General features: G+C 40.6%; 1 protein-coding gene across 2 annotated transcripts in view; it reads left to right on the top strand.

Annotated features, from left to right (window-relative positions):
• The first annotated feature begins 15,173 nt into the window (after window positions 1–15,173).
• LSAMP (limbic system associated membrane protein) overlaps window positions 15,174–27,806 on the top strand; it is an 867,785-nt gene continuing 855,152 nt past the window's right edge. For both annotated transcript variants that reach the window (XM_064284553.1, XM_064284506.1), the window contains exon 1: window positions 15,174–15,328. In XM_064284553.1, the coding sequence (XP_064140623.1) occupies window positions 15,174–15,328 (155 nt within the window). The remainder of the gene's footprint in view (window positions 15,329–27,806) is intronic.

Raw genomic sequence — 27,806 nt, 5'->3', positions numbered from 1 at the left:
AGTGTAATTCTCTGGCACAGTTGACAGTCCTCTAAGGCCTCGCCTGTGGTGATAGAGCTTCAGGCTAAGCTGAGCCCTACTCAATTCAAACAGGTTCTTTGATATTGTGTTTTCCTTAGGTAGTTATTTAACTGATGTACATTTCTTTTGTTCTCGTTTTTTTTTCTTTGTTTTACTTGCTTCTTTGTAAGTTTAGCACAGCTATGGGTTGTAGCTCTAGCCTCAGAGAAATGGACATTTCAGATCTACAACCCATCCTGCCTGTGGAAATGTTTCAGCTATGCTGTAAAGAATTAACATCCTGACATTGTTAGGCAGGAAGCATGGTGCAATGGAGAGAGCACTGGTTTGAGAGTCTCACTATCTCAGTACTAACCTCGATGCTCCTAAGTAATTGTGTGAGTTCTGTTTCCGTGTCTCCGCTGTAAAATCGGGAAGTTGACAAAGAGTATTTTCTGAGTCTTTTCCAGCTTTAACAGTATTCAAGTCTTCTAATTATATATGATTCCTGATTTTCCTCTAATTTTGTGTGCAAGCTTAATGGCTTGGGATCTCAAAGCTTTTTTTTCTTTTTTTTGTCAAATGGAGTAATAATACTTGCACTATTTACCTTACAGAGTTGTAGTGAAAATAAAATATGAGATTTTACGTGATTATCATTGTGAGCTGCAAGGCCTCATACTTGTACATAACAGGTTATTGTTAGATATTTCTATTTCTATTATTATTCTGGTAAAAAAAAAAAAAAAAAAAAACCTCAATGTGCAACCAGCAGAGGGAGACAAGTTCAGATGATATTTTTTTTTCTTGAAATGGAATCAGTTAATTACTATGTGGATATGTGTTTTAAAGAATCAAAATGAGATCCATGTTATTGGCAAATATGTCACTCGCTCACGGGCTCTATTTACATACTCATGTTACAAAATAATGGGAAAGAGAGAAAGATGAAACACAAGGAAAAAAAATCCTGATTTCTAGGCTTCCTTTAGGACAGAACTCCAGAGCAGCCCTCTCGTGACGAATGTCAAGTCTCTGTGATGGCTTCCCGATATGTACATCTGGGCATGTGGGCTATTTGAGCACCAACTTAGGAACCAATCCAGAATTCTAAAAGTAGAATTTCCAAATCCCCTCTGAAGCTGGCTCTATTCCTCAGCTCTCCTTCCATTCTCTCATTCTGAACTTCAAGCAAACAAACTTAGAGGAGCCTTTTGCCCTTCCTGTTTCCTCAATTTCCACATTCGGTGAATTGAGGAGTTACATCAGGTCTGTGAGATTCCTATAAAAGTCCCCTTTTTCTCTTTCCCTTTCCTTGCCCTGTGGCCTACCTTTATCATTTCTTGCCTCTGCTATTTCACAAACTTTATAACTGGTCTTCCTGACTTTGACTTTTCTCCATCTATCTTTTACTCCACTGCAAGTTATCTTCTCCAAGCACAGGTCTAAATATGTCACTTGCTTTCTCAAAGCTTTCCATGGCTCCCTATTGCATAGAAAATAATGGTTGAGCTTGTTACATGCCTGCCAAAACCCTCAGTGACTGCTACTTACAAAAATGGAGTCATTAGGTCATTTTTCCTTCTAACTTTTTCCCCTCTTTACCCCACACCCTTTCCTACAACTTGCCTTTCCCACAAATGTAAACTCTCTGACAGAAGAGCTTTATTCTTCATCACTATTAAAACAAAACAGCACAAAACTGTATATTATCAATAATATTTCTCCCTTTGTCATCATTTCCTGTGCTAATTTCCTCATTCATCAACAATTTATTAAACTTCTAACTAGTTTCTCTACTCCTCTTCCTCCTCCCTTCCACTTTCCCATTGCCAAAATCATTTCCTTCAAATGTCAGTATCTCACCTCATTCCTCCAGGATCTAAAGTAGCTTTATAACTATGAGATTAATTGTGATTCTTCTTTTGAGCTGTCAGGGTTTTTTTTTTATTAGGCAGCTTCTCTACCCTGCCTGGAGACCCTCGGTAATGCAAACGGTTAATGTGTTTGACTGATAACTAACAGTTTGGAGGTTTGAGTCCACCCAGGTGTGCATTGGAAGAAAGGTCTGGCAATCTACTTCTGAAAAATCAATGATTGAAAACCCTGTGGAGTTTAGTTCTACACACATGGGGTCAGCATAGGTTGGAATCACCTCCAAGACAACTTTTTTTTTCTATGCTACCTTTCCTTTCTCCACCCCTTCGGCTAGTTGGGCAAATAGAAGCTCCAGCAGCTCCATTCCTCCCCTCAGACTTGTTCTCATGGGCATGATTTTGCATAAGGGGTTACCCTTCCTCCATCTTCCAAGGATTACTTCATGCATTGACCCATAGCAGTTGAGACTATTCTAACTCACAGTGACCCGGCAGGACAGGTTAGAACTGCCCCACAGGGGTTTGAAAGCTATAATATTTATTGAAACAGACTGCCACATCTTTCTCCTGGGGAGCGGCTGGTGGGTTCGAACTGCTCAACTTTTGATTAACAGCTGATCACTTTAACACCACGCCACCAAGGTTCTAAGGATTACCTATGATACCATTATTGTCAAGAACCCTCTTTCAGCATGGCCTTTACTGAACTCTCTTTGCATTTTGATTCTGTTCCCTAGCAAGTTAATTGCTTATTCCTTGGTTCATCTTATTCGGTGCTCACTTTACTTCTCCATCTTGTTTGACAATGTCTGCATTCCTGAGGATGAGGACTTTAACTTTTATTATTTTAAACTACCCACAGCACCAAAGAGAGGAATGGACACAAGTAATGATTCATTTTGGCACTGCTCTGTAATGGAGAGCAGGTTTGAAAGACCTGCCTTACTATTATACAATAAAAATGATGGTAAAAATAATTTTACCATCACATTTGAGAGACAGTTTTGCTGGATATATAATTCTTGGCTGGCAATTTTATTTTATTTTTTTCCTTCAAGGTTTTATATATATGTCATCCCATTGACTTCTTACCTGCATGGTTTCTGCTGAGTAGTCCAAGCTTAGTCTTACTGACTGCGCTTTGTAGGTGACTTTTTGTTTATCCCTAGCTGTTCTTACAATTCTCTTTATCTTTGGTTTTGGCAAGTTTGATTATAATATGTCTTGGTGTCTTTATTTCGGAATCTACCTTGTGTGGGGTTCAATGAGCGTCTTGGATAGATTTCTTCTCATCTTTCATAATATCAGGGAAGTTTTATGCCAACAAATGTTCAACAATTCTCTCTGTGTTTTCTGTTATCCTGTTCTGGTACTCCGATCACTCGTAGGTTATCCCTTTTGATAGGGAAAAAAAAAAAAAAAACCCGATAGAGTCCCACATTTATTTTATCTGGTTTTTCCTCAAGTAAGTTGGTGTCAAGGGCTTTATCTTCAATCTCACTAATTCTGATTTCCATTGCCTCAATTCTGCTCCTATGACTTTCTAATGAGTTATGAAATTCTGAAATTTTGTTTTTAAACTCCTGGATTTCTGTTTGCTGTCTCTCTATGGGTTCTTGCAGCCTATTAAATTTGGCATTATGCTTTTCTCTAATCTTAAGTTCCTCTATTGCTTTGTCTGTGTGCTCCTTGGCTTGTTCTGTATTTTGCCTGATCTCCTTCCTGATCACTTATAGAGTTCTGTATATTAATCTTTTATATTCTACCTCTGGTAATTCCAGGAAGTTCTCTTCATCTGGAAGATTTCTTGATTCTTTGTTTTAGGAGGTTCCTGAAGCCATCATAGTCTGTCTCTTTATGTGATTTGATATTGACTGTTGTCTCTGAGCCATTAATAAGTTATTGTATTTATTTTATGTTTGCTTACTGTGTCCTAACTTCTTGTTTTGGTTTGTTTTGCGATGCCTAAATAAGCTGTTTGTGTGAGCCAGTTTGATTATTGGCACCTTTGAATCTCTAATGTCCTGTCACCAGGTGGTTAGATCTGTTACTAGTATGAGAGCCCAGAAATCTGTTTACTTATCTTGTATGGATTCAGCTCAGGTGTCCAGGTAGTCAGTCATCAAGTGTGTGGCTCAGGCTCTCACCTACAAGTCCTAGACAGGCAGGGGTGTTGGTGTAGACACAAGCATCTAGCTACAGTAGGGAGTCATGAACTGAGCAAGGCAGGGGACTGAGAGCTGCCTCTGAGTGTCTGGCAGGAAAGTGCGTTCCTGTTTCCTACACCTAGAGTGTAGGTGGATAAGTTTTTCAGCTGAACTAAGGGCACCCAATGCTGTTGGCTGTAAGGACTGGGAGGCACCACTTATTCTTGGGACCCTGTCATGGGTGGCTAGGTGGTGTGGGTGGAGGCACAAGTCCTCAGGCCACTAACATGGGTAGATGAGGAACCTACTTAATGGACAGAGTGGTGTCAGATGTCACGAATCTGCCTCTCCATCATATAGGTGATACTGTTGAAGTTAGGTTTCAGGTATATGCCTGTTGTACTGTGCTAATGAGGGCCTACCCTGTTGCAATGGACTCACACTGGTCTATGCAGGAGTGAAAGGCATTCAAAGTCCATGGACTGCTTATGCCTGTGCCTAGGCAAAGGAGCTGTGCCTACCCTGACTTCCCTGGCTTAGAGGATTCAGAAGATTATTTTCTCCTGTTTGTTAATTTGTTCCCTCTCCAAGCCCAGAAGAATGGTTCAGGGTGCTTGACGGGCCCTACTTCTGGCCCAGGGGACTTGGCAATCTTTGAAGATGGCTCAGACCCAGTGCAGAGTGGGAAGCGGGGCAGGTAAGTGGGAGAGAGGTTTTTCCCAAAGGGTTATTTTTTGACCCATGCGGTAGGTTAGATACATGTACTTATCTTTTGCCAATTGAGTGCAGCTTTTCCCTGATTCTGGTGGTGTTAGTAGACTCTCTGCCCCTTGTTTCTGCCCCGATGTGGAAAACACATCCTGAGCACCGCTGCTTGCCTCACCATTGGTACCAGCCTATCCTGGCCTGCAGGGTACTGGTTCAGGTCTGGCAACTCCTCACTGCCTCCAAACCATCTCTCCTTCCCCCTGCTGCTCAGTACAATTCCTCAACTTTGCTTTTGATGTTCAGGGCTACTAGATTGTCATATATAATCAATTCACTTGTTTTTTTGGTCTTTATTGTAAGAGGAACCACTAGAAGCATCTGACTCCTCTGCCATCTCAGCCCTGCCCCCCTCTAGCAGGGGCTTCTAATTGCACTGCCCTTATTAGACAACATGAGGGAAGGCTTTTGGTTTTTGTTCATCACTGTTTCCCCAGAGCCTACCACAGTACACATCACATTGTATGTCTCAAAAAATACTATTTTAATGAATTGTCTGATACATGGCAAAACAACTGATGAGGCAGATTTTGTGAATACTCTCCCTCTTGTGTAGGTAATGTCCCTACATTCATTTCTAAAAGCAGAGAGGGCTCAAAGTGTGAATAACAGGCCAAAGAGAAGATAAAGATGTTTTTCAACAGGCAAACTTTTGGGGCCCTTTGAATAATATAACAACCTTACACTAGACTTACCCTGAAGCTTCATTTTGTCAGTAAACTCTTGAGAAAACATATTAGTGTTATTTACATGACTTATAGCCTCAAGATATTTAACAAGGCATCCCATTTAGATTTAGCAGGATCGTTATTGCCTGCTAAATAAATATAGATATGTAAGAATATATTTAGTAAAGCTTAGCAATTAAATAGCATATGCTCATCTTGTTATGTACTTCTTAATTATCAACAAAACGCTTTCCCATGATACTGTCATTTAATTAACATATGATAATCATATTAAGGGAAACAAAGTTTGTCATTGAAGAAATTTAGCAACTGGAACCCAGCTAGTTCTGACTAGCTGGTATAAGATGGCTAGTTGGCATTTTGTCAGTTCTTATTTGATCAGTGATGAGTTCAAGTGAGAGACTAACAGAGTTGAACTAGTTGTTGCTATGTGCCATCAAGTCGCTTTGGACTCATAGTCACTCTGTAAGAGAGAGTAGAACTTCCTCATAGGGTTTCCAAGGCTGTAATCTTTATGGAAGCAGACTGCTACATCTTTCTTCCATGGAGTGGCTGGTGAGTTTGAACCACCTATCTTTGTTTAGCAGCCGAGCTTTAACCCATAGGGGAAAATGCTGGTATTTGGTAAATGCTGATCACTGATGATAGGACATGGTCTATGGAAGAGAGGCTTACCATCATGAGCAAGTCCAGTTAACTCAATCTTCTCTCTATTGCCATTGCTATCCCCTAGTCCAAGATTAAAAGTATTGGTTGACATTCAATCATTTTAGGAGGTAGCTTATGATCAGAAACTGATGGTATTGAAAAAAAAAAAAGTTCAACCTGCACTGAAGGCATTGGTGAAAAACAAGGCTCCAGGACTTGATGAAAAAGGACTTGATAGGATACCAAATAAGATGTTTCAACAAATGAATACAATGCTGTCAAGAAATTTGGAAGCCAGAGGACTGGAAGAGCTCCGTATTTGTGCCCCTTCCAAAGAAAGGTGATCCAACAGAATGTAGAAACTATGCAACAACTTCATTAATATTACATGCATATAAAATTTTGCTGAAAATAACTAAAAAATGGTTTCAGTAGTATATTAACAGGAAATTACCAAAAATTCAAGCTGAATTCAGAAGAGGATGTGGAACAAGGGATATCATTGCTGATGTCAGATGGATCTTGGCTGAAAGTAGAGAATACGAGTGTTAAATGTGTTTTATCGACTATGGAAAGGCATTCAAGCATGTGGATGATAACAAATTATGGATAACATTATGAGAAATGGGAATTCCAGAACACTTTATTGTGCTTGTGAGGAACCTGAACATTGATCAAGAAGCAGTCGTTTGAACAGAACAAAAAGACACTGTGTGGTTTAAGTCAGGAAAGCTGTGCATCAGGGTTGTATCCTTTCACCATACTTATTCAGTCTGTATGCTGAGCAAATAATCTGATAAGCCAGACTGTATGAAGAAGAACAGGGCATCAGGATTGGAGGAATATTCATTAGCAACCTGCAATATGCACATGACAACTTTACTTACTGAAAGTGAAGAGGACTTGAAGCACTTACTGATGGAGATCAAAGAATATAGCCTTCAATACAGATTGCACCTCAACATAAAGAAAACAAAGATCCTCCCAACTGGACCAGTAAGCAACATCATGATAAATGGAGAAAATATTGAAGCTGTCAAGGATTTCATTTATTTGGGTCCGCAATCAACACCCATGGAAGCAGGAGTCAAGAAATCAAATGACGCATTGCATTGTGCAAATCTGCTGTAAAAGACTTCTTTCAAGCGTTAGAAAGCAAAGATGTCACTTTAAGGACTAAGGTTCACCTGACCCAAGCCATGGTGTTTTCAATTGCCTCATATACACGTGAAAGCTGTGCAATGAAGAAGGAAGACCGAAGAAGAATCAATGCCTTTGAATTATGGTGTTGGCAGAGAATATTGAATATATCATGGACTGCCAGAAGTTGTACATAAGATTGCTATGAGTCGGAACCGACCCGACAGCACCTAACAAGCCAGAAGAATAAACAAGAAATACAGCCAGAGTGTTCCTTGGAAGCTGGTATGGCGTGACTTCATCTCATATACTTTGGACATGTTATCAGGAGGGACCAGTCCCTGGAGAAAGACATCATGCTTGGTAAAGCAGAGAGTCAGCAAAAAGAGGGGAAGACCCTAAATAATATTGATTGACACAGTGGCTGGAACAATGGGCTCAAACATAGCAACCATTGTGAGGATGGCTGAGGACTGGAAAGTGTTTTGTTCTCTTGTACGTACTGTCACTGTAAGTCAGAACTGACTTGAAGGCACCTAACAACAACAATCTAAGCCAGTTGTCACTGGATAGCTAAAGCATCCTATTTGTCTCCTTTCTCCCACTATTGCCCTCCTATAATCCGTTTTCCGTAATGTATCCAGAGAAATCTTTCTAAAATGTCAATCTTTGCTAAAATCTTTCATTGACCATTCAAGTCACTAGAATAAAATCCAGATTCCTTACCTTGGAACCTCTTCATCATGACCCTTCCTCCATTTCCAACTACCCTTGCCTCCAACATACACACACAAAGTACACTCCAGGTTTATTTTCCTTTTTTTGTTCCTAGTACACATCTCTGAGCCTTGGTGGCACAGCGGTGAGAGCTTGTCTGATAAAGGAAAAGGTCGGCAGTTCAAATCTACTAGACTTTCCTTGGAGACACTCTGGGGCAGCTGTACTCTGTCCTGTGGGTCGCTATGAGTAGGACTCAACTCGATGGCAACGGGTTTTTGGTTTTGGTGCATGGCTCAGGGCCTTTGCAAGTGTTTCCTCTTCAAAGAAGTTTGACTTGACCACTCTTCTTTATGTTCCCTCCTCACAACTCCAGATCATTCATTCTGCATCATACATTTTTCTCCATAGTATTTACTTTCTCATATAATCTTAATATGTATTTGCTTATTTAGTGTGTATTTCTGGATCTAGAATGTAAGTCCCATGAGAGTAGAATTGTGGTCCGTCTTGATTCATTACTATATCACTAAAAGCATATTGAGTGATTGAATAATCATAAACCTACTGGGCATGCCAGAATATGAAATTTCACACCTGCCTCCACTCTTCCTCACTTCTCCTTGCCCTATATTCTGATTCTAGATATCCAAGTCATGATGTCAACCACAAGTAGAGGACAGAATTCCCTGATTACCTCTAGGTCACTATGAGTTGGAATTGACTTGACAGCAATGGGTTTGGTTTTTTTGGTTATACTGAAAATGAAGCCCTGGTGGCATAGCATTTAAGAGCTCGGCTGCTAATCAAAATATCGGCAGTTCAAATTCACCAGCCACTCCTTGTAAATCCTATGGGGTGATTCTACTCTGTCCTATAAGCTCACTATGAGTATGAATCGACATGATAGCAACAGGTTTGGGTTTAAAACTTTTTTTGTACTGAAAATGCTGCTACTGTCATCTTTCCAGGTGTAGCAACGGTCTTCCCGTATGGGAGGGACAGATTAAAAAGAACAGCAGGAATGCAGATGGTGCATTACTTGGCCATTGCCCACTCCATGTACATGATGGTAGAATGGACAGCCTGGAGCTAGTGAGTGCATACATGTGAAATCATAAAGTGTGTGTATGAGAGTAAGTTTGCTGGCGTGCAAATGTATCATGGAGTGTAAGTACCTTTATGCTTTCGGGTAATTAGTAGTAGAAGCAAAGAGTGAGGACCCAAGTAGCAGCTCAAGAATCAGAACAATCTGCAAAAACTGAGACAGATCGAAGTATTGATGCTCATCAAAGTAGAATGAGTGGAGCAATGGACACTTAGTTTGAAGCAGAAGGCTGATAGGCTGATGTGATAGCAGCGAACCACAAAGACGTGCGAGAATAGCAACCTATGAAAGAGTGGTTTTAATTGTGCGGATTTGTATTGGGTGTTTTACATTACTTTGGGGTCTATAGCTAGGATTTAGACAATATTTAACTGACTTGAAGCGGATTGATTTTGTTAGGCAGTAAGACACATGTGAATGAAGTTACTGTATTTGAAGGGGCCAGATAATGAACTCACACAAGATAGTGTCATGTCTATGGGCTTAAACTGGGATAGTTTAGTATTATCCAATTATTATGAAATCATTGAGAATGTCAGAACAGGAATCCAAAGGAGAAGTGTTAACAATTCTGCGTTCACAGTTCATATAGAAATGCTAATTCTACTTACGAAAATAAACTCTAGGCATGGTGTTATTATGATTAAGACCTTACAACTGGAGAAATGTGGAGTAGTATATTAATAATATTATGGATCTGTTTAGCATAAAATGCAAGCAGTGTAGCTGAGTTAGTTGTACATTTCAGGCTGCATCTGGGTTTCATGTGAGTCTATTTCCTTACAAAGCTAAACAGAGGAATAAACCATGCTTCTTAGGATACTCAGACATTAGCCAGTTTTTGTTTTTCCTGTAGCATTTTTCTCTGGTGAGTGCCAGATTTTCAAAAGCCTCTTTTAGAAAGGCAGTTATTTTAAGATAGTAGTCAAGATTATCTTACCTGATTGATGATGGCTGTTTCACATGGCTAACAGCCATACTTGCCTCGCAAATATCCCAAGAGTATGTTCATTTTTTGCCAGTCCTCTTGAAAGAATGTACATAGCGGTTTATAGAAAAATAACTTGTATACATTTCTTTAACTCATTTATTTGTTTCCTCCTCTATCTTTCTTAAGAAAAGCAAGCAAAGGAGTTACTATTGGGGTAGATTTAGGGAGTGACCATCAGCATGAAATAAGTTATCCAAGATACATTGGCTGTTGAATTTATTAGAAAGTGAGAGATAATGGGGAAGAGACAACTGGAAGGAGTCCCTGAGAGAGTAAAAGGGGAAAAGACTCTGAGAAGGTAATGTTGAGGCAGAAGTGCATAGTGCACCCACAAACACATTTAGTATTTCATAAATAGTGATTGATAAACCACGTGATTGTCTTGGTCACTCAGTGATTCCTTCATTCTTATATTTCTCAATTAGAGAATGTCCCTCTGGGCCAAGGGTTAGGTTAGAGTTGTACTTGAAGTGCGACCTGAATAAAAGCGATATTAAATAATTAACTTATGTAAAAAAGAAATCATGATTTTGAAGTTATTCTGAATCCAGTCTGAATTATTGAACAGTCCAAATTGAGCATTTTTAATGTAGTCTTTTGTTATTGTATTTTACTTTCATTGAACAGTCAATTTAACAAAAGGTACCAAGAAATGGACTTCATTTAATGAAGGTATTAAAAGACTTTAATCTCATTATATATATATTTTTTCTATATGAATGTATGCTTATCATTTTATCCTCTCAGGTAGGTTAGGCATTTCTTGATTATAATCCTGATTAACTTAATATGCCCTTTTCTCAGGGATTCTCGAGACAAAATCTAGATTTCATTGATTTACCACAAATAACCTATTCCTACTACTTTGATGTGAATCATTGTGTACCTCAGTATGTTAAACCTTATGCTTTCTTCTAGCAGTATCAGACAAGGCCCACTAGTAGCATGAGATGCCTAGCATAGGCATTAGTTAAGAACCATGTATGTAAAAACATCTGCAAAGAAAGCTGGAAGCAACCAAGGTGTCCATCAACAGATGAATGGGTAAATAAATTGTGGTATATTCACACAATGGAATACTACGCATCGATAAAGAACAGTGACGAATCTGTGAAACATTTCATAACATGGAGGAACCTGGAAGTCATTATGCTGAGCGAAATTAGTCAGAGGCAAAAGGACAAATATTGTATAAGACCACTATTATAAGATCTTGAGAAATAGTATAAACTGAGAAGAACACATACTTTTGTGGTTACGGGGCGGGGGAGGGAGGGTGGGAGAGGGTTTTTTACTGATTAGTTAGTAGATAAGAACTGCTTTAGGTGAAGGGAAGGACAATACTCAATACATGGAAGGTCAGCTCAACTGGACTGGACCAAAAGCAAAGAAGTTTCCGGGATAAACTGAATGCTTCAAAGGTCAGTGGAGCAAGGGTGGGGGTTTGGGGACCATGGTTTGAGGGGACTTCTAAGTCAATTGGCATAATAAAATCTTTTATGAAAACATTCTGCATCCCACTTTGAAATGTGGTGTCTGGGGTCTTAAATGCTAAAAAGCGGCCATCTAAGATGCATCAATTTGTCTCAACCCACCTGGATCAAAGGAGAATGAAGAACACCAAGGTCACACGATAACTAAGAGCCCAAGAGACAGAAAGGGCCACATGAACCAGAGACCTACATCATCCTGAGACCAGAAGAACTAGATGGTGCCCGGCCACATCCGATGACTGCCCTGACAGGGAGCACAACAGAGAACCCCTGAGGGAGCAGGAGATCAGTGGGATGCAGACCCCAAATTCTCACAAAAAGACCATACTTAATGGTCTGACTGAGACTAGAGGAATCCCGGCGGTCATGGTCCCCAAACCTTCTGTTGGCACAGGACAGGAACCATTCCCGAAGACAACTCATCAGACATGAAAGGGACTGGACGGTGGATAGGAGAGAGATGCTGATGAAGAGTGAGCTATTTGTATCAGGTGTATACTTGAGACTGTGTTGGCATCTCCTGTCTGGAGGGGGGATGGGAGGATAGAGGGAATTGGAAGCTGGCAAAATTGTCACGAGAGACTGGAAGGGCTGACTCATTAGGGGGAGAGCAAGTGGGAGTACGGAGTAAGGTGTATATAAACTTATATGTGACAGTTTGACTTGATTTGTAAACGTTCACTTGAAGCTCAATAAAAGTTAATTAAAAAAAAAATCTGCAAAGAATGTGCTGCCAGCCCACCCCACTTTCTCCTTGCCCTGGAGAAACTTTTTCCTTTCTTCATGCAAAATCTAAGCCACTGATAATACCCATACTCACAAGAGTATACTCTTGATATGTCCTACCCTTTCTCATCAGAGTATTTTGGGTCCCATTCAGGGTCATATCACTCATCTAGTACAATTATTGGAAATAGATAATTCCAGTAGCCCCAGTTCCCTATGTCTTTTTTGTTTTTCTTCCTCCTAACATTGGGGCAACCCTGCCCACCCACCTAAGATGTTATGGCTAAGCTTTTGTCTAAGCCAACCCTTCACATGCCTTAAAACTCAGAAGAAACCTTGCAGGGATGGTCAAGCCTGGAAGGAGAGAGGGAAGTGCTCTTTTAAGTGCAGTCTTGGCAAAGAGATACATAATTTTTGACTCTTCCTTTGGCAGTTGAAGCTCATTTTCCTACTGATACTGGGGACCAAAGGATTATGGGTTTTACAGTTCAACTAACCACCCGCCATTACCAATTTTTTCTGCATCAAAATAAGATTCAAGTTTTAAATAATTTACAGTTACAAACTAGAGGTGGAACGTCATTGACTAATTAGCTGGAGACTATTTTTTTTTTTTTATTTATAAGCCCTGACACGAGATAACTCGATTTATATAAAGTTAATGCACAGCACAAACAAAATTATTTGAACTCTAACAACCTTGAATTTTCAACAATTCAGATTCCAGTCCTTCAAAATCTTTTCTTAAAAAAACAGTTTTCCTTCCTTTCCTCACAAAATCTCAATGAGTTTGTCTACCATTAAACCAATACAATGCAGCAGGGAAATTCTTTGAATATTCAGGAGGGATAAGGCGTGTGTTAACATAGTAAGTGCCTTCTTAGGTACTCTGTGGGCCTTAGGAAAGATTTCTAAACATACTCTTTTTTTTTTTTTTTTGCAATTGTCTTTGGCTAACCGTTTGTGTAAATAAAGGGAACAGTGATAATAAGTGTGTGTATTTATCTCTATGTCTAGGGAATATTTTGGGAAAGATGCACATGAAGGTGGAAATTCTTTTTGTCTCCAGTTAAGAGAAGAACTGGGTTGCCCCAAGACAGGGATTAAAATGAAAACTACAATTCACTCTATAGCATTTTGTACCATTTCATTTTCGTACCATGTGAATGCCTTAAATATACAAATAAATTTTTTTATTCAATAAAACTTAAAAAATAGTTAAAAAAAAAAAAAAAAAAAGTCCTTGGATAGCCAAGGCCCATTTTCCCTCCCCAGAGTCAGTACTGAGGGAGATGTCTAACAGTTTTGACTCCTGTGGAATGACAGTGTAGGTGGCCCTCTTCACTTGCTTGGGTCTTGGAGAAGAGGCAAATGACAGCTACCTTGATTGCCACAAGCTGGGAGCTGTATGCAGCCTTAGTGTCACCCCATAAATGACACTCTTTCTGATATACAGGTTGCCTTCCTTGCATATGAACGTTTTGAGAAGTGCCAGTAGAAACTTGGGTAGCAACAGCAATGTGCTCTGTAAACAACAATCATTAACATCATTACTCACATATGGGACCGAGTGAGTGTTTCCTGGAGAGTGAGGTTGATGTAGGGATCAGGGATCAGCTGGTGAGGCTGGTGCTTGGAAAAGACAAGCCAAGCATTCACACCCTGGACCACTCAATAACAGCATTGTCTCCAATCCATCTTTCATAAAGAGTTCCAGAAGGGGGAGGGGATGAAGGAAGGAGAGAAAATAAACCTTTTAAGGCTGTAAAAGAAAATGCAGGAGAGAGGAAAGAAGGAACAAGATGTGAGTATGAAAAGCCAATTGCCAGGAATGTTTAGTCTTGAAATCAACTTTGGCTTTTCATCTTGGACTTCACTGCCAAGTTTTCCTTCTGTTTTATATTCCTTAACCCATCTTTCGGTGCCCTCCTCTGCTTCCCAGCCTTCTCTATTTCCCTGCTTCCATTTGTCAAGACTTGCATCCTTCTCTCCTTTTTGGTCTTCCACCCCCTTTTCCTTCCTTCCTCACTCTTCCTACTCCTTTCCTGCACTCTTTCTTCTGTGCTTTTATAGCAGGCATCCCTCTCCTTCTCCCCTCTCTCTTTAACAGTACGTCTCAGCTCCATTCCCTCTTCTTAAGGAAATCAGCCAGGCCTCAGAAGGAGCTGTTGTCCTGACAACCTAAAGGCGCATCAGCCTTTCATTGAGGCTGGCTACTGCTGAAGGGGGCAGTTGTGCGAAGCCAGGGGCCACTCGGAGGGGAGGGAGAAGGGGATGACGTGAAGGGGCTGTTGAAAAACAGTGGGGGGAGGGAGGTGCTGAGCCAAGAGAGGGAGGGACTGAAGAGAGAAACAGGAAAGGGAGGAGGGGCAGAGAGACTCCGGGCTGCTGCTGCTGCGGCTGCTGCTCTGTGACCGTTGCCTTACGCTCACTGGCAGCTTGGTGCCGGCTCCCTCGCCCGCCCGGGAAAGTGGGTTACAGCGGGAAGGAGCTCAGCACAGACTCTGGGCATCCTCTTACTGGCAAGGGAGCATACAGCCACAGACAGCCCAGAGAAGAACATCTTCCCTTTTGCAGCCTTGTCTTCTTTCCTAGGGGGGGTTATATTTGTACTCTGTTTTTAAATTGCGTTCCTTAGACTTTGCACGCCCTGCTTGGCTTTTCTGAGGGCTTTGTGAAGTCTTTAGCGTGAAAGACACTGAGCTGGGGCAAGAGAGAGGCAAAGTGGGAAGGCTCACAAACTGGAAAAGCCCGTTTTGCCTTTGGGCGGATGAAAGCCCCCCGTTTGTAAAGCCCTCTCCACGGCGAGCAGCACGCGCGCACACCCCTCCGGAGTCCACCCGCCTGCGGAGCGCGACTCGGCGTGGCCACCATGGTCGCCAGAGTTCAGCCTGATCGCAAACAGTTGCCGCTGGTCCTACTGAGGTTGCTCTGCCTTCTTCCCACAGGACTGCCTGTTCGCAGCGTGGATTTTAACCGAGGCACGGACAACATCACCGTGAGGCAGGGGGACACCGCCATCCTCAGGTAGGGCTTTCGGGCAACTTTTCCGCGTGTGTGTGTATGAGGGGTGTGTGTGTGTGTGTGTGTGTGTGTGTGTGTGTGTGTGCGCTACTGACTGGCGAACGTATCAGCCAACAAAATCCAAGGGAATTGAATTGTGTTCCCTGTCAAGGATCAGTTGTGCTGGTTAAATGTGCTTTGGTGCATGGCATCTTGTTTCTATCGCCGTGCCAGCCTAACTTCATCTAGGGTGTTAGTGACATTTGGGCTGTATTCTTGCACTTTGAAGTTTGTTGGGCTTCCTTAAATTGGAAAAAAGAGTTGTTGGATCATGGCTCCGGGAGACCGGTGCACCGTACTGCATTCTCCCAGCTCCTTTCCTGGTACAAGTGTGTGTTTGTGAGTGTGTGTGTGTGTGTGTGCGCGCGCGCCCTAGCAGTAGTTCAGACAGAAGACTTCCACTGAAGATCTTCTTAATTGACATGGAGGGCAATAATACATCAGTCTTAGAACTTTGGTTGGTTACTGAGTCTTTACTGGAATGTGGATAGAAATCAACACAAGAAAGAAGAGAAACAAATAAACAAAGGAACTTGCCAAATTGCTGGTACTTAAGGAGTATTAAGCACCGTGGTTGGGAAAGAATTAACCTGGCATAAAATGGATGTTTCTAATTGATTATTGACCTCAAAATCTTTGTTAGCTCTGCCAAACTCTGAAGTATAATTTGGAACTGAAATTTGGAAAGGGAGAGTCCCAAGTCCTTGGAAGTTTGACCCCTATAAGGGACAGTGACCCAGAGAGGCTAGAGTGGAATCAAGTCAAAATACTATTGCTAAAAACCTCCAAGCTGTTTTTCCCGTGGTTTTTAGTCTCTCTTCTCCCTCTCCACACACTACAGACATCCTTCATCGTTCTCTCTGGCTTTCCTTGAATTTCTGTCAGATACTGGGGGAAAAAAATAAGGAAAAGAGAAAGAAAACACTGTCCTTGGAGATCCTTTAAAATCTCATTTCATCCAAATTAAATGGCCTGGTGTCAGTCTGTCTATCTAGCTAATATCGCTCCTTGTGGCAATAAAGAACAGTATCCGATAGAAACTAAACCTCTAATCTGTGTGCGAGGAGCTGATAGTGCATAAACCCTGGGGGCATCAGGGAGCAGTTTTGTAGCAGAGCTGCCGACAGCAGCAAAGTTTTCTTCCTTTTTCTCAGAAATAAATTTGGTTGGCTGTCACAGAGTCCTGCTTTGGGATCTCTAGCCTTGTTAAGGAGGAAAGTGTTTGTTGTGTGTGTCCCCAAATTGTAAGAAGTAAGGAAACCCTGACGTGTAAGTACTCCTTCCTTCGTTTTCTGGGCATTGGATGATTATGAATCATGAAGACCCAACCATTCACAGCAGGTTTTTCCCTTCCAGCTCTCCAGCCTTGTAAGCCTGCATGCGTGGTTTATCCACACGGAGTAGTAAGATTTGTTGGGTGATTTATCTGTTTGCAAAGGGATTTGGACATGACACAGAAAATGTTTTGCAAACACCCAAGGATGCTATCTCAGCTGCTAACATTCATGGTCCCTAAAATCATAAAGTTCTCTATATAAATCTATGCTGTCCATAGAAGTTTATTTTTATTTTATTTTTTTTACTAATTATAAGATAGAATATTGGAAAAGTGAATAACCTGGATCTTTAGTTTGTTTTCTTTTATGCCCGTGAACTTTGTAAGTTATTTCTAAGTCCTATCACTTCTGTCTTATGCTACAGTTATCATAAAGTTAGATAAGCATCTAAATGTTAGTTCAGAAGATAAATATTCTTATATTTTCATATAGTATATACATAAAAGTCTATGACTATGAAAGGGACTCCCACTACATACGTATCTGCATATGCTCTTATATGTGCTTCTATGTGTCTATGGCTCAAAAGAAATGGAGGTTTTAGAGCGTTGCCCCTTCGTAGAGCATTACAGTGTGGAAATGGGGATAGTGAGAAAAGTGTCTAAATATAGAACCAGTTATTCCCTGGGAAAGAAAAGACAGACAAACAGAGCATGCAAAGAAGTCACCTGTGAGACTCCAGTGCTCTGCAGATTGCTTTGCCAGACCTCACCTAACATGCCCCCTTTTCATTTCCTTTGCCTTGGCCGAGGCTTTATTTCTGGGTTGGTGGAGTTCTATCAGAAGTAACTGTGGAGAGAGTTCTCTTTGTTTTCTTAGCTGACCTTCTTCTCAGTCTCTTTAAATGAATCCAATAAGCTTTGTGGGTCAGTTTCCTGGTGAAGAATGGTGTTCTTGCTTTCTGTTCACAAGCCCAGCCTGGGAAAGGCTTGCTTCCACTTTATTTGTGGGGAGAGGAAGGAGACTTTGATTCCTTGGAAGCTACAGTAGGTGCTCGGCACTGAGAAAGTGAAAATGGCAAGTGGCAAAAATCCTTTCTCAATGAGCCTGTGGCCTTGAATAATCCGAAATGGCAACAGGAGACAAGGGAGATTTGTCATTCTGGTGGTCCAGTGACAAGAGTTTGGCTGACCATCCCCAAAACATTTACCTTCACTGCTTTGCTTCTATCAAACAAGTTTGGGAATTAATGCTTAGTTTTGTCTATTTCTGATCTTTGGTGTAAATGCGAACCTTGATAAGATAGCATATGTTAGTCTTGGGGACTGGCTCTAGAATTTCCATCTTTTTGGGAAAAAAAAAGACTATAGAATGACTGTGACAAAACTGGAGAAAAAGAGATATTCTGATTTATACATACCTAGTCTGGTTGTTTCTCAGAGAAGATTCTGGATCTTTATTAGGAATTTTATAAAGAGCTACAGGAACCTGCCACCACAACTTCCATGCCGAGGACAGAGTATCAAAGTATTGCCCACACTCCAGCAGCTGCAGTAGGAGTACCTGAGGCTCCTTTCTGTACCTACTGGAACAGAGTCTGCATTTTAACAAGGTCCCCAGGTGATTTATGTGCACATCAGTGTGGGTGGGATACACCAGTCCTTAGGACTTTATGTGTGGTGGCGCCTCAGGGGTTTTTCTGAACAGAACCCACCTTCATCACTGCTACTGCCCACAAGCACAGGAGTTCTGCTACTCCACAGTGGTTCTTCAGACTCTTTACCTCACACGCATGCTCCGTAGGGATTCACTGCCTGGTTACTTGGGGGGTTTACACCATGCAGCTGTCTTGATAAGTCAAGGGGAAAGTGAAAATAGGTAGTGTTCTAACTCAACCGTTACAATTTTATTTTTAACAACTCCACTGACCATATTTTTAATATTAGCAGCATAAGGATAGAATATAGTTATAAAATACCTGATCCCAATGAGCCATGCTAGCTGTATAATACAATGAAATGTATCTTTTTATAATATATGACTTCTGTATACATGCATATCTAGACATATACCAAAGTATGTATATGATTAAAATGCAGGGACTTCATACTAATGTGATTTTAAATATTCTAAATTCAAGGTATTAATTTTTTTTCATTTCACAATTCTGACCCTCTGTGATGTTTGCAGGATATTATAATACTTCTTACGATGACGTTTTTTCCATTTAGAAGTGGATATATCTAATAAATTTTAGGTACAAGGAAGCAAAGTATCTTGGAAAATATACTTTAGGAGTATGTAAATTTTTAGTTTTTTTTTTTTCAAAATTCTACGTCTTTAGTTCCCTATATGTTTCTTAAAATAATGGAGAGAAAAGAAGAAACAATAAAAACATAGATATGATTATTTGACAGTAAAATGTGAAGGTTCTGTGCAAATATCAAGGGAAAATATTTTATGTTCTGTAAGGTATCTGGAACGCCTACAATGTGTGAAAATGGATCAAAACTCCTGACACGATGTGTGATTTTCCGTCACTTATCATTCACTATTTGAAAATAAACTTCATGTGGGCATGGGACTACAAGGTTAGTTTGTGAAGATTACGAAGTTTTTTGTTTTATTTTGTTTTTCTGTAGCTAAATCACTAAAGGTGATAAAAATTTATTGGTTGTTACTGATACTGTCCTTGTTGTTGTTAGATGCGGTTGAGTTGGTTCTGACTTTTACGACCCTCTGTACAATAGAACGAAACCCTGCCTGGTCCTGCGCCACCCTCACAAGTGTTGCTGTGTTTGAGCCCATTGTTGTAGCCAGTCTGTCAATCCATCTCTTTGAGGGTCTTCCTTTTTTTCACTGATCCTCTAATTTAGCAAGCATGATGTCTGTCTTAGTCATCTAGTGCTGCTATAACAGAAATCACAAGTGGATGGCTTTAACAACGAGAAATTTATTTTCTTACAGTCTAGTAGGCTATAAGTCCAAATTCAGGGCGTCAGCTCCAGGGGTAGGCTTTCTCTCTCTGTCGGCTCTGGAGGAAGGTCCTTGTCATCTGTCTTCCCTTGGTCTGGGAGCATCTCAGCGCAGGAACCTCAGGTCCAAGGGATGTGCTCTGCTCCCAGCACTGCTTTCTTGGTGGTATGAAGTCCTCAACTCTCTGTTTGCTTCCCTTTCCTTTTATCTCTTGAGAGATAAAAGGTGGTGCAGGCCGCACCCCAGGGAAACTCCCTTTACATTGGATCGGAGATATGACCTGGGTAAGGGTGGTGTCACAATCCCACCCTAATCCTTTTTCACATAAAATTACAACCGCAAAATGGAGAACAACCACAGAATGCTGGAAATCATGGCCCAGCCAAATTGATACACACATTTTTGGGGGGACATAATTCAATCCATGACAATGTCCTTCCCTCAGGATGGTCCCTCTTGATAACATGTCCAAAGTATGTAAGAGGAAGTCTCGCCATCCTCCCTTCTAAAGAGCATATTGGTGGTACTTTTTCCAAAACAGATTTGTTTGTTCTACAGGCAGTCCCTGGTGTATTCGATATTCTTTGCCAACACCACAATTCAAAGGTGTCAGTTCTTCTTCAGTCTTCCTTATTCATTGCCCAGCTTTCGCTTGCATATGAGGTGATTGAAGATACCATGGCTTGGGTCGGGCACACCTGGGGCCTCAAAGAGACATCTTTGCTTTTTAACACTTTGAAGAGGTCTTTAGAAGCAGATTTGCCCGATGTAATATGTCCTTTGATTTCTTGACTGCTGCTTCTGTGGGCACTGATTGCGGATCTAAGTAAAATGAAATGCTTGACAACTTCAATATTTTCTCCATTTTTCATTTTGTTACTTATTTGTCCAATCGTGAGGACTTTTGTTTTCTTTAGATTGAGGTGTAATGCATACTGAAGGCTGTGGTCTTGGTCTTCGTCAGTACTTTCCTTAAGGATCACAAATGTTATAGGAGGGTTTATTAGACATAATGACTTTATCTTCAAATGAATATAATTAGCTTCTTGTCCATTTTCCATAAAATAACTTTATCAGATACATTCGGTTAATGATGGCATATAGTATGATATATTTTATCTAGGGATATAAAATATTGTGTACTGTTTATTAAAGAAGGCTTATGCACTTTAAAATTAAATCACGTATGGCTTTACTAACAAGGCAGGCAAATTGTGATTAATTTTGTATTTCTATAAGTATGAAACATATGCATACATGCACGCACACACACACACACACGACACATAGGTCATTTGACTCTGAATGAATTATTTGTACAATTGTGGAGTGAACAACCAAAAGAGAATGACTCATCTACTAAGTCAGTTGGTGAGAGTTAAGCAACATTTGTGTTTCTCAAAATTGAATTCAAATAATAGCAAATTCAGGCAAAAAAAAAAAAAGTTTAGTGCTTTTTGCTATGGTCTTTGAGGTCCCCAGGTCCAAATGACTGTGACCCACCTGATAGGAGCTGCCTGCCTGTGCACTGTTCCCTCTCCCTGCCACCACCCAAGCCAGAGAGATCCCACACTTTCAGGACATTACTATGGACGACGGCTATTTGAAACCCTGGTGGCGTAGTGGTTAAGTGCTACGGCTGCTAACCAAAGGGTTGGCAGTTCAAATCCGCCAGGCACTCCTTGGAAATCCTATGGGGCAGTTCTACTCTGTCCTACAGGGTTGCTATGAGTCGGAATCGACTCAACGGCACAGGGCTTTTTTTTTTTTTTTTTTACAGCTATTTGACCTGTTTTTCTCTGAACCTTTTGCCTTTACTTTGTTAAGTTTCAGAAGACTTGGGCTCTAATTTTGGTTCTTTCCTTACATGCTATGTGATTTTGAGCAAATCTCTTGAATTTTATGAAATGATAAAACTAGATACTTTACAAGGTTGTTTTAAGAAGCTCACAAAAGGTGAAGTAGTAAAGATTTTCAACCTCTTAATGTGCTATGGCTGCTAACCAAAGGGTCGGCAGTTCGAATCCACCAGGCACTCTTTGGATACTCTATGGGGCAGCTCTACTCTGTCCTGTAGGGTCACTATGAGTCGGAATCGACTCGATGGCACTGGGTTTTAATGTGCTATACAAGAGCTTCTCCAACCATGGGCAGCCTGTTGTTTTGGCTTTAGGGAACTTTTTAAGACTGGTGTTTCTCCAACTTAGTTATTAGAATTACCTGGGGTGGATGGTGGTGGGAGGGGGCTTGATAAAAACACAGATTGCTTGGCCCCACATTTAGAGTTTCTGATTCACAGGTCCTCGGTGTAAAAAAAAAAAAGTAGGGTCCGAGAATTTGCATTTCTAATAAGTTCCCAGGTGATGCTCATGCTGCAGATTGGGGCCAGACTTTGAGAGCCACTGACCCTTGCTACTGAAAGTGTGGTCTGAAAATGAGAATTTTCATTATCAACTATTTAGTACCATATTTTTTTTTTTAAATGCAAGATCTCAGGCTCTATCCAAGACTTACCAAATCAGAATATGCATTTTAATAAGATCCCCAGGTGATTCATAAAGACATTAAGGTTGAAGAGGACCTGCTTCCACAACCATGGTTGTATATTAGCATCATCTGAGAGCTTTTAAAAAATACTGAAGCCACATATCCCCAATCCTCAGTGATTCGGATATAATTAGTATGTGATAGCGTCTGGGAACAGGTAATTTTAAACACAGCACTCATATGTACATAGAGTTAAGAACTACTGTTTTGGTGGGTGAAGAATCTCACAATTTTTTTAGGCAACACTAGTAGTAGAAGGTATGCAGTAAAAAAATTAGAGTCGTGTTTGGATTTGGAAATACGTCAACAGCCAAAGATGTACAAATTCAATTGGGAGAAAGGAAAGAGACAATCATAGATGCATTTGTTCACCTGATGATTTCATCACCATGATGGCATGGAAAATGGGGTGATTTTATTTTAATACGGATCCAATTTACGTACTATCTATTAGAATGAGGTGGCACAGTGCTTAAAAGCTGGGCTGCTAACCCAAAGATCCGCAATTCGAATCCACCAGCCACTCCTCAGGAACCATATAGACCAGCCCTACTCTGCCCTACAGGGTCACTATGAGTAAGAATCTACTCAGTGGCAAAGGGTTTTAACAAGTTATTAAAATGACACTGAAGCTTTTTTAATCATTCAGGTTAGGCAAGCCACAAGAGAGTTCTTTCTTTTTTTTTATCATTACCTCCGTGACAGAAAAGTGAAAGTGTTTAGGCAAGGACAATGTCATGATTGTTAAATTATTTAAAGAGGTTTAATTCTGTTTACTTACATCGCCATATTAAAAAAAAATGTGATTTGCAAAGTAATAGCTATATGTTTGTAGAATTAATCTCCATTTCTTGTCGTGATCAGTCTCTAGTTGAAACTTACAAACAAGTTTTTGTGTCACAGGTAAAGCCTTCCCGCCAAGAATATAGTATATTCCGATTTCTCAACTACTAGTCGAAGAAGACCAACATCTAAATAACTTGCAAAATTCTAATTTATTAAATCGGGATAACTGACAACTACCTATCCTTATTGCACAAGGTATTGTTATATAATCAAATGAGATAATATATATCAAAGGGTTTTGTAAACTATAAAATGGTATGTAAATACAAACAATTAATAAGATTGTCCCCCAGGTATCTGTCAGTTTGTCGTACCATTGGGGCTTGTGTGTTTTTGTGATGCTGGAAGCTGTGCGACCGGTATTCAAATACCAGCAGGGTCACCCATGGTGGACAGGTTTCAGCTGAGCTTTCGGACTAAGACAGACTAGGAAGAAGGACTTGGTCTACTTCTGAAAAGCATTAGCCAGTGAAAACCTTCTAAATAGGAGCGGAACATTGTATGACATAGTGCCGGAAGATTGGAAGGCACTGACATAGCGACTGCAACAATGGGCTCGAGCAAAACAATTGTAAGGATGGCACCAGACCGGGCAGTGTTTCCTTCTGTTGTACCTAGGGTCACTGTGCGTCAGAGCCGACTTGATCAGCACCTGACAACAAACAACAATAAGATTATTGCTGTTATATGCACAGAAGGGAATAAATAACTTTAAGGAAATTAGAAAATTTAATAAAATGAGCTTTTTAATCTTTTTTTTATTTTAATTGTGCTCTAAGTGAAAGTTTACAGTTCAAATTAGTTTCTCATACCAAAATTTATACATATATTTTTATGTGACCCTAGTTGCTCTCCCTATAATTTGACAACATACTCTCCTCCTATCCACCTCGAATTTCCTGTATCCATTCAACCAACTCCTATCCCTTTCTGCCTTCTCTTCTGGCCTCTGGAAAGGAGCTACCCATTTAGTCTCATGTATCTACTTGAGCTAAGAAGCCCACTCTTCGCAAGTGTCATTTTATGTCTTATGGTCCAGTCTAATCTTTGTCTAAAGAGTTGGCTTTGGGAATAGCTTTAGTTTTGGGCTAACAGAGAGTCTGGAGGCCATGTTTTCCTGGGTACCTATAGTCTCAGTCAGACCATTAAGTCTGTTCTTTTTACTGGAATTTGAGTTCTGCACCCCACTTTTATCCTGCTCCATCAGGGGCTGTCTGTTGTGTTCTTTGTCAGGGTGGTCATTGCTGGTAGCTGAGCACCATATAGTTCTTCTGGTCTCAGGCTAATGGAGTCTCTGGTTTATATGGCCCTTTCTGTCTCTTGGGCTAATATTTTCCTTGTGCCTTTGGCATTCTTCATTCTCTTTTGCTCCAGGTGTGTCGGGACCAGTTGATGCATCTTAGATGGCCGCTTGCTAGCCTTTAAGACCCCAGATGCCTCTCACCAAAGTGGGATGCAGAATGTTTTCTTAATAAACTTTGTTATGCCAATTGACCTAGATGTCCCCTGAAACCATAGTCCCCAGAACCCCGCCCCTGCTACTCTGTCCCTTGAAGTGTTTGGTTTTATTCAGAAAATTTCTTAGTTTTTGGTTTAGTTCAGTTGTGCTGACTTTCCTTGTATTGTGTGTTGTCCTTCCCTTCACCTAAGATAATTCTTGTCTGTCTAGTTGAATACCCATCTCCCTTCATCCCCACCCTTGTAACCATCAAAGAATGTTTTTTACTATGCTTAAACCTTTTCTTGAGTTCTTATAATAGTGGTCTCATACCATATTTGTCCTTTTGTGACTAATTTCACTTAGCATAGTGCCTTCCAGATTCATCCATGTTATGAGATGTTTTACAGATTCACCGTTGTTCTTTATCATTGCGTAGTATTCCATGGTGTGAATATACCATTATTTGCTTATTCATTCATCCATTGATGGGCACCTAGGTTGTTGTGAGCAGTTCTGCAATGAACATGGGTGTGCATATATCTGTTCATGTGATGGCTCTTATTTCTCTAGTATGTATTCCAAGGAGTGGGATTGCTGGATCTTACGGTACTTCTATCGCTAGCTTTTTAAGGAAGCACCAAATCAATTTTCAAAGTGGTTGTATACCACTTTACATTCCCACCAGCAGTGTATAAGTGTTCCAGTCTCTTCACAACCTCTCCAACAGTTATTATTTTGTGTTTTTTGGATTAATGCTAGCCTTGTTGGGGTGAGATGGCATCTCGTTGTAGTTTTGATTTGCATGGCAATAGGTTGTTTTTTTTTTAATGAAAAGTGATCATGGGTATTTCCTCATGTATCTGTTAGCCGCCTGAATGTCTTCTTTGGTGAAGTGCCTGTTCATATCCTTTGCCTACTTTTTAATTGGGTTGTCTTTTTGTTGTTGAGGTTTTGCAGTATCTTGTAGATTTTAGAGATGAGTCCCTGATTGGATATGCCAAAGCCAATTTTTTTTTCCCAGTCTGTAGGTTGTCTTTTTATTATTTTGGTGAAGTCTTTTGATGAACATAGGTGTTTGATTTTTAGGAGCTCCCAGCTATCTAGTTTCTCTTCTGGTGTTTGTGCATTGTTAGTTATGGTTTGTATTCTGCCATGTATTAGGGCTCGTAGCACTGTCCCTAATTTTTCTTCCGCAATCTTTATCATTTTAGATTTTATGTTTAGGCCTTTGGTCCATTTTGAATTATTTTTTGTGCATGGTGTGAGGTATGGGTCTTATTTCCAGCACCATTTGTTAAAGAGACTGTCTTTCCCCACTTAACGGACTTTGGGGTTAGAGGAGCCAGCAGATTATTTTTTCCTGTTTGTTAATTTGTTCCCTCTTCAAGGCTGGGAAAATGGTTCAGGGTCCTACTTCTGGCCCAGGTGATGTGGCAGTCTCTGAAGCTGGCTCGGACCCAGTGCTGAGTGAGAAGGGGGCAGGTAAGTGAGAGAAAAGTTTTTCCTTAAGGGGTGTTTTTTGATCCGTGCGGTAGGTTAGATGCATATACTTGTCTTTTGCTGATTGAGCACCGCTCTTCACTGGTTCTGGAGTCTTGAGTAGTCTCTCTCTGCTGCTCGGTCTCTCTCAATGTGGAAGATGGTTCTCAAGCACCACTGCTTGCCTCACTGTGCACACCAGGTGATCCGACCCGCGGGGTGCTGGTTCCTGCTGGTTCAGGTCTGGCAGCTCCTCACTGCTTCTGAACCATCTCTCCCTCTCCCTGCTGCCCAGTCCAACTCTTCAACTTTGCCTTTGATGTTCAGGGCTCCTAGATATTCATATATAATCAAGTCACTTGTTTTTTTGGATCTTTGTTTTAAGGGGGACCACAGAAAGCGTCTGACTACTCTGTTATTTTGGCACCACCCCCCAAGGTTTTTAATCTTATGGCTATGGTCAGAACTGGTCATTTTCTTTAAGATGTTTGTGTTACTTCATTTTAAGTCCTTTTAAGTCACAAGTATCTTAGAATATAGTTGAGTTTCTAATCACACATACAGAGCAAATGAATGGTTTTTTGTAGTCACCTCTAATCAAAACTGAACCTCAAATTTAATGAGTGATTAACCTTCACAAAAGAAAAGCTTCAGACTTTGTTAATTACTACAGGATAAACTAGTAGAAATTTAGAGTAGGAAAGACTTTGGAGATTAGGCAGCCAACCCTCTTATTTTAAAGTGATATAACTGAGAACAGATTAAGTTAGTTGTCAAATAATTTGAGGGGCCATTTGAGAACTAGAACTCATTTTTCTTAATTATTACTTCAGAACTCTTTTTCCAAGCTATTGAGATTATCTTCTTGGTTTTCACTTTATCCCACAATATGCTCATTATACCTGGAAAAATGCTAAAAAAATCTCCCTTTCCATCTTCTTTTCCTTCTCCCTCCTTCTCTCCCTCTTCCTCTCTCACTCTCTCCAAATAAAAGAAGCACTGATCTGATCTATGGACCACCATCTAGTTAGTGCTAGTCAAGGTGATTTTTTTTTTTTTTTTTTTTTTTTTAGGAAGCACCCCATCTTTCTCATATCCACTATCTGCAGACTTTCTTTTCCTTACTTAGAGCCTCTAGCTGGTCATACCCTCAAAGCCATTCTTGTATTTGGCAGGTCAATGATCTCCTAGTCCTAACAACTTTTGTTTTTAACCCTAGTATCATCTTATTTTTTACTTATGACTCTCTACCTGGTCCAGTCTCCCAATACCTGTCCCTCTTGTTGTTGTTAGTTGCCATTAAGTTGATTCTGACTCATGGCAACCCCTGTGTTACAGAATAGAACCGCTCCATAGGGATTTTTCGGCTGTAATCGTAAGGGAAGCAGATCACCCGGCCTTTTCTCCATGGTACTGCTGGGTGGCCTTGAACCACCACCCTTTAGTTTCAGAGTCGGACTAAAACCACTTATGACACCTGGGAACCTTCCCGGTCCCTCCTAGAGACCCTGATTAGGTGGCTGCTGTAAGATTGTGTCCAAGCCTCTACTTTCAGTTGACAGGTTGTCCTTTGGCCAGCCTCAAGGATTTTCCTTAACATTGTACATTGTAGATTTGTTGGTTAAAGTCTTTGGAGGGAAGGTAAAATTTTCTTTTTTCTAATTTGTGCAAAGTTTACTTGGAGTTAATGGTAGGGCTTATAGTAGTACATTGGAAAGAATTGAACCTAGATTTAGACCAATCTCCTGGGCCAGCAAAAGCCTCACTGCAGGTGCTTAGAATGTTTCTGGTGTGGCGTACAGAACATAGCATTATGAAGGTTTTTTAGGAGATGAGAAATGAAGCCAGTGAGGTACAACATGATGGCCTAAGAGAA

This window comes from Loxodonta africana, chromosome 1, assembly GCF_030014295.1.
Source record: "Loxodonta africana isolate mLoxAfr1 chromosome 1, mLoxAfr1.hap2, whole genome shotgun sequence".
NCBI lineage: Eukaryota > Metazoa > Chordata > Mammalia > Proboscidea > Elephantidae > Loxodonta > Loxodonta africana.
The sequence above is the reverse complement of the archived record's forward strand: the minus strand, read 5'-3'. Positions and strand labels throughout refer to the sequence as shown.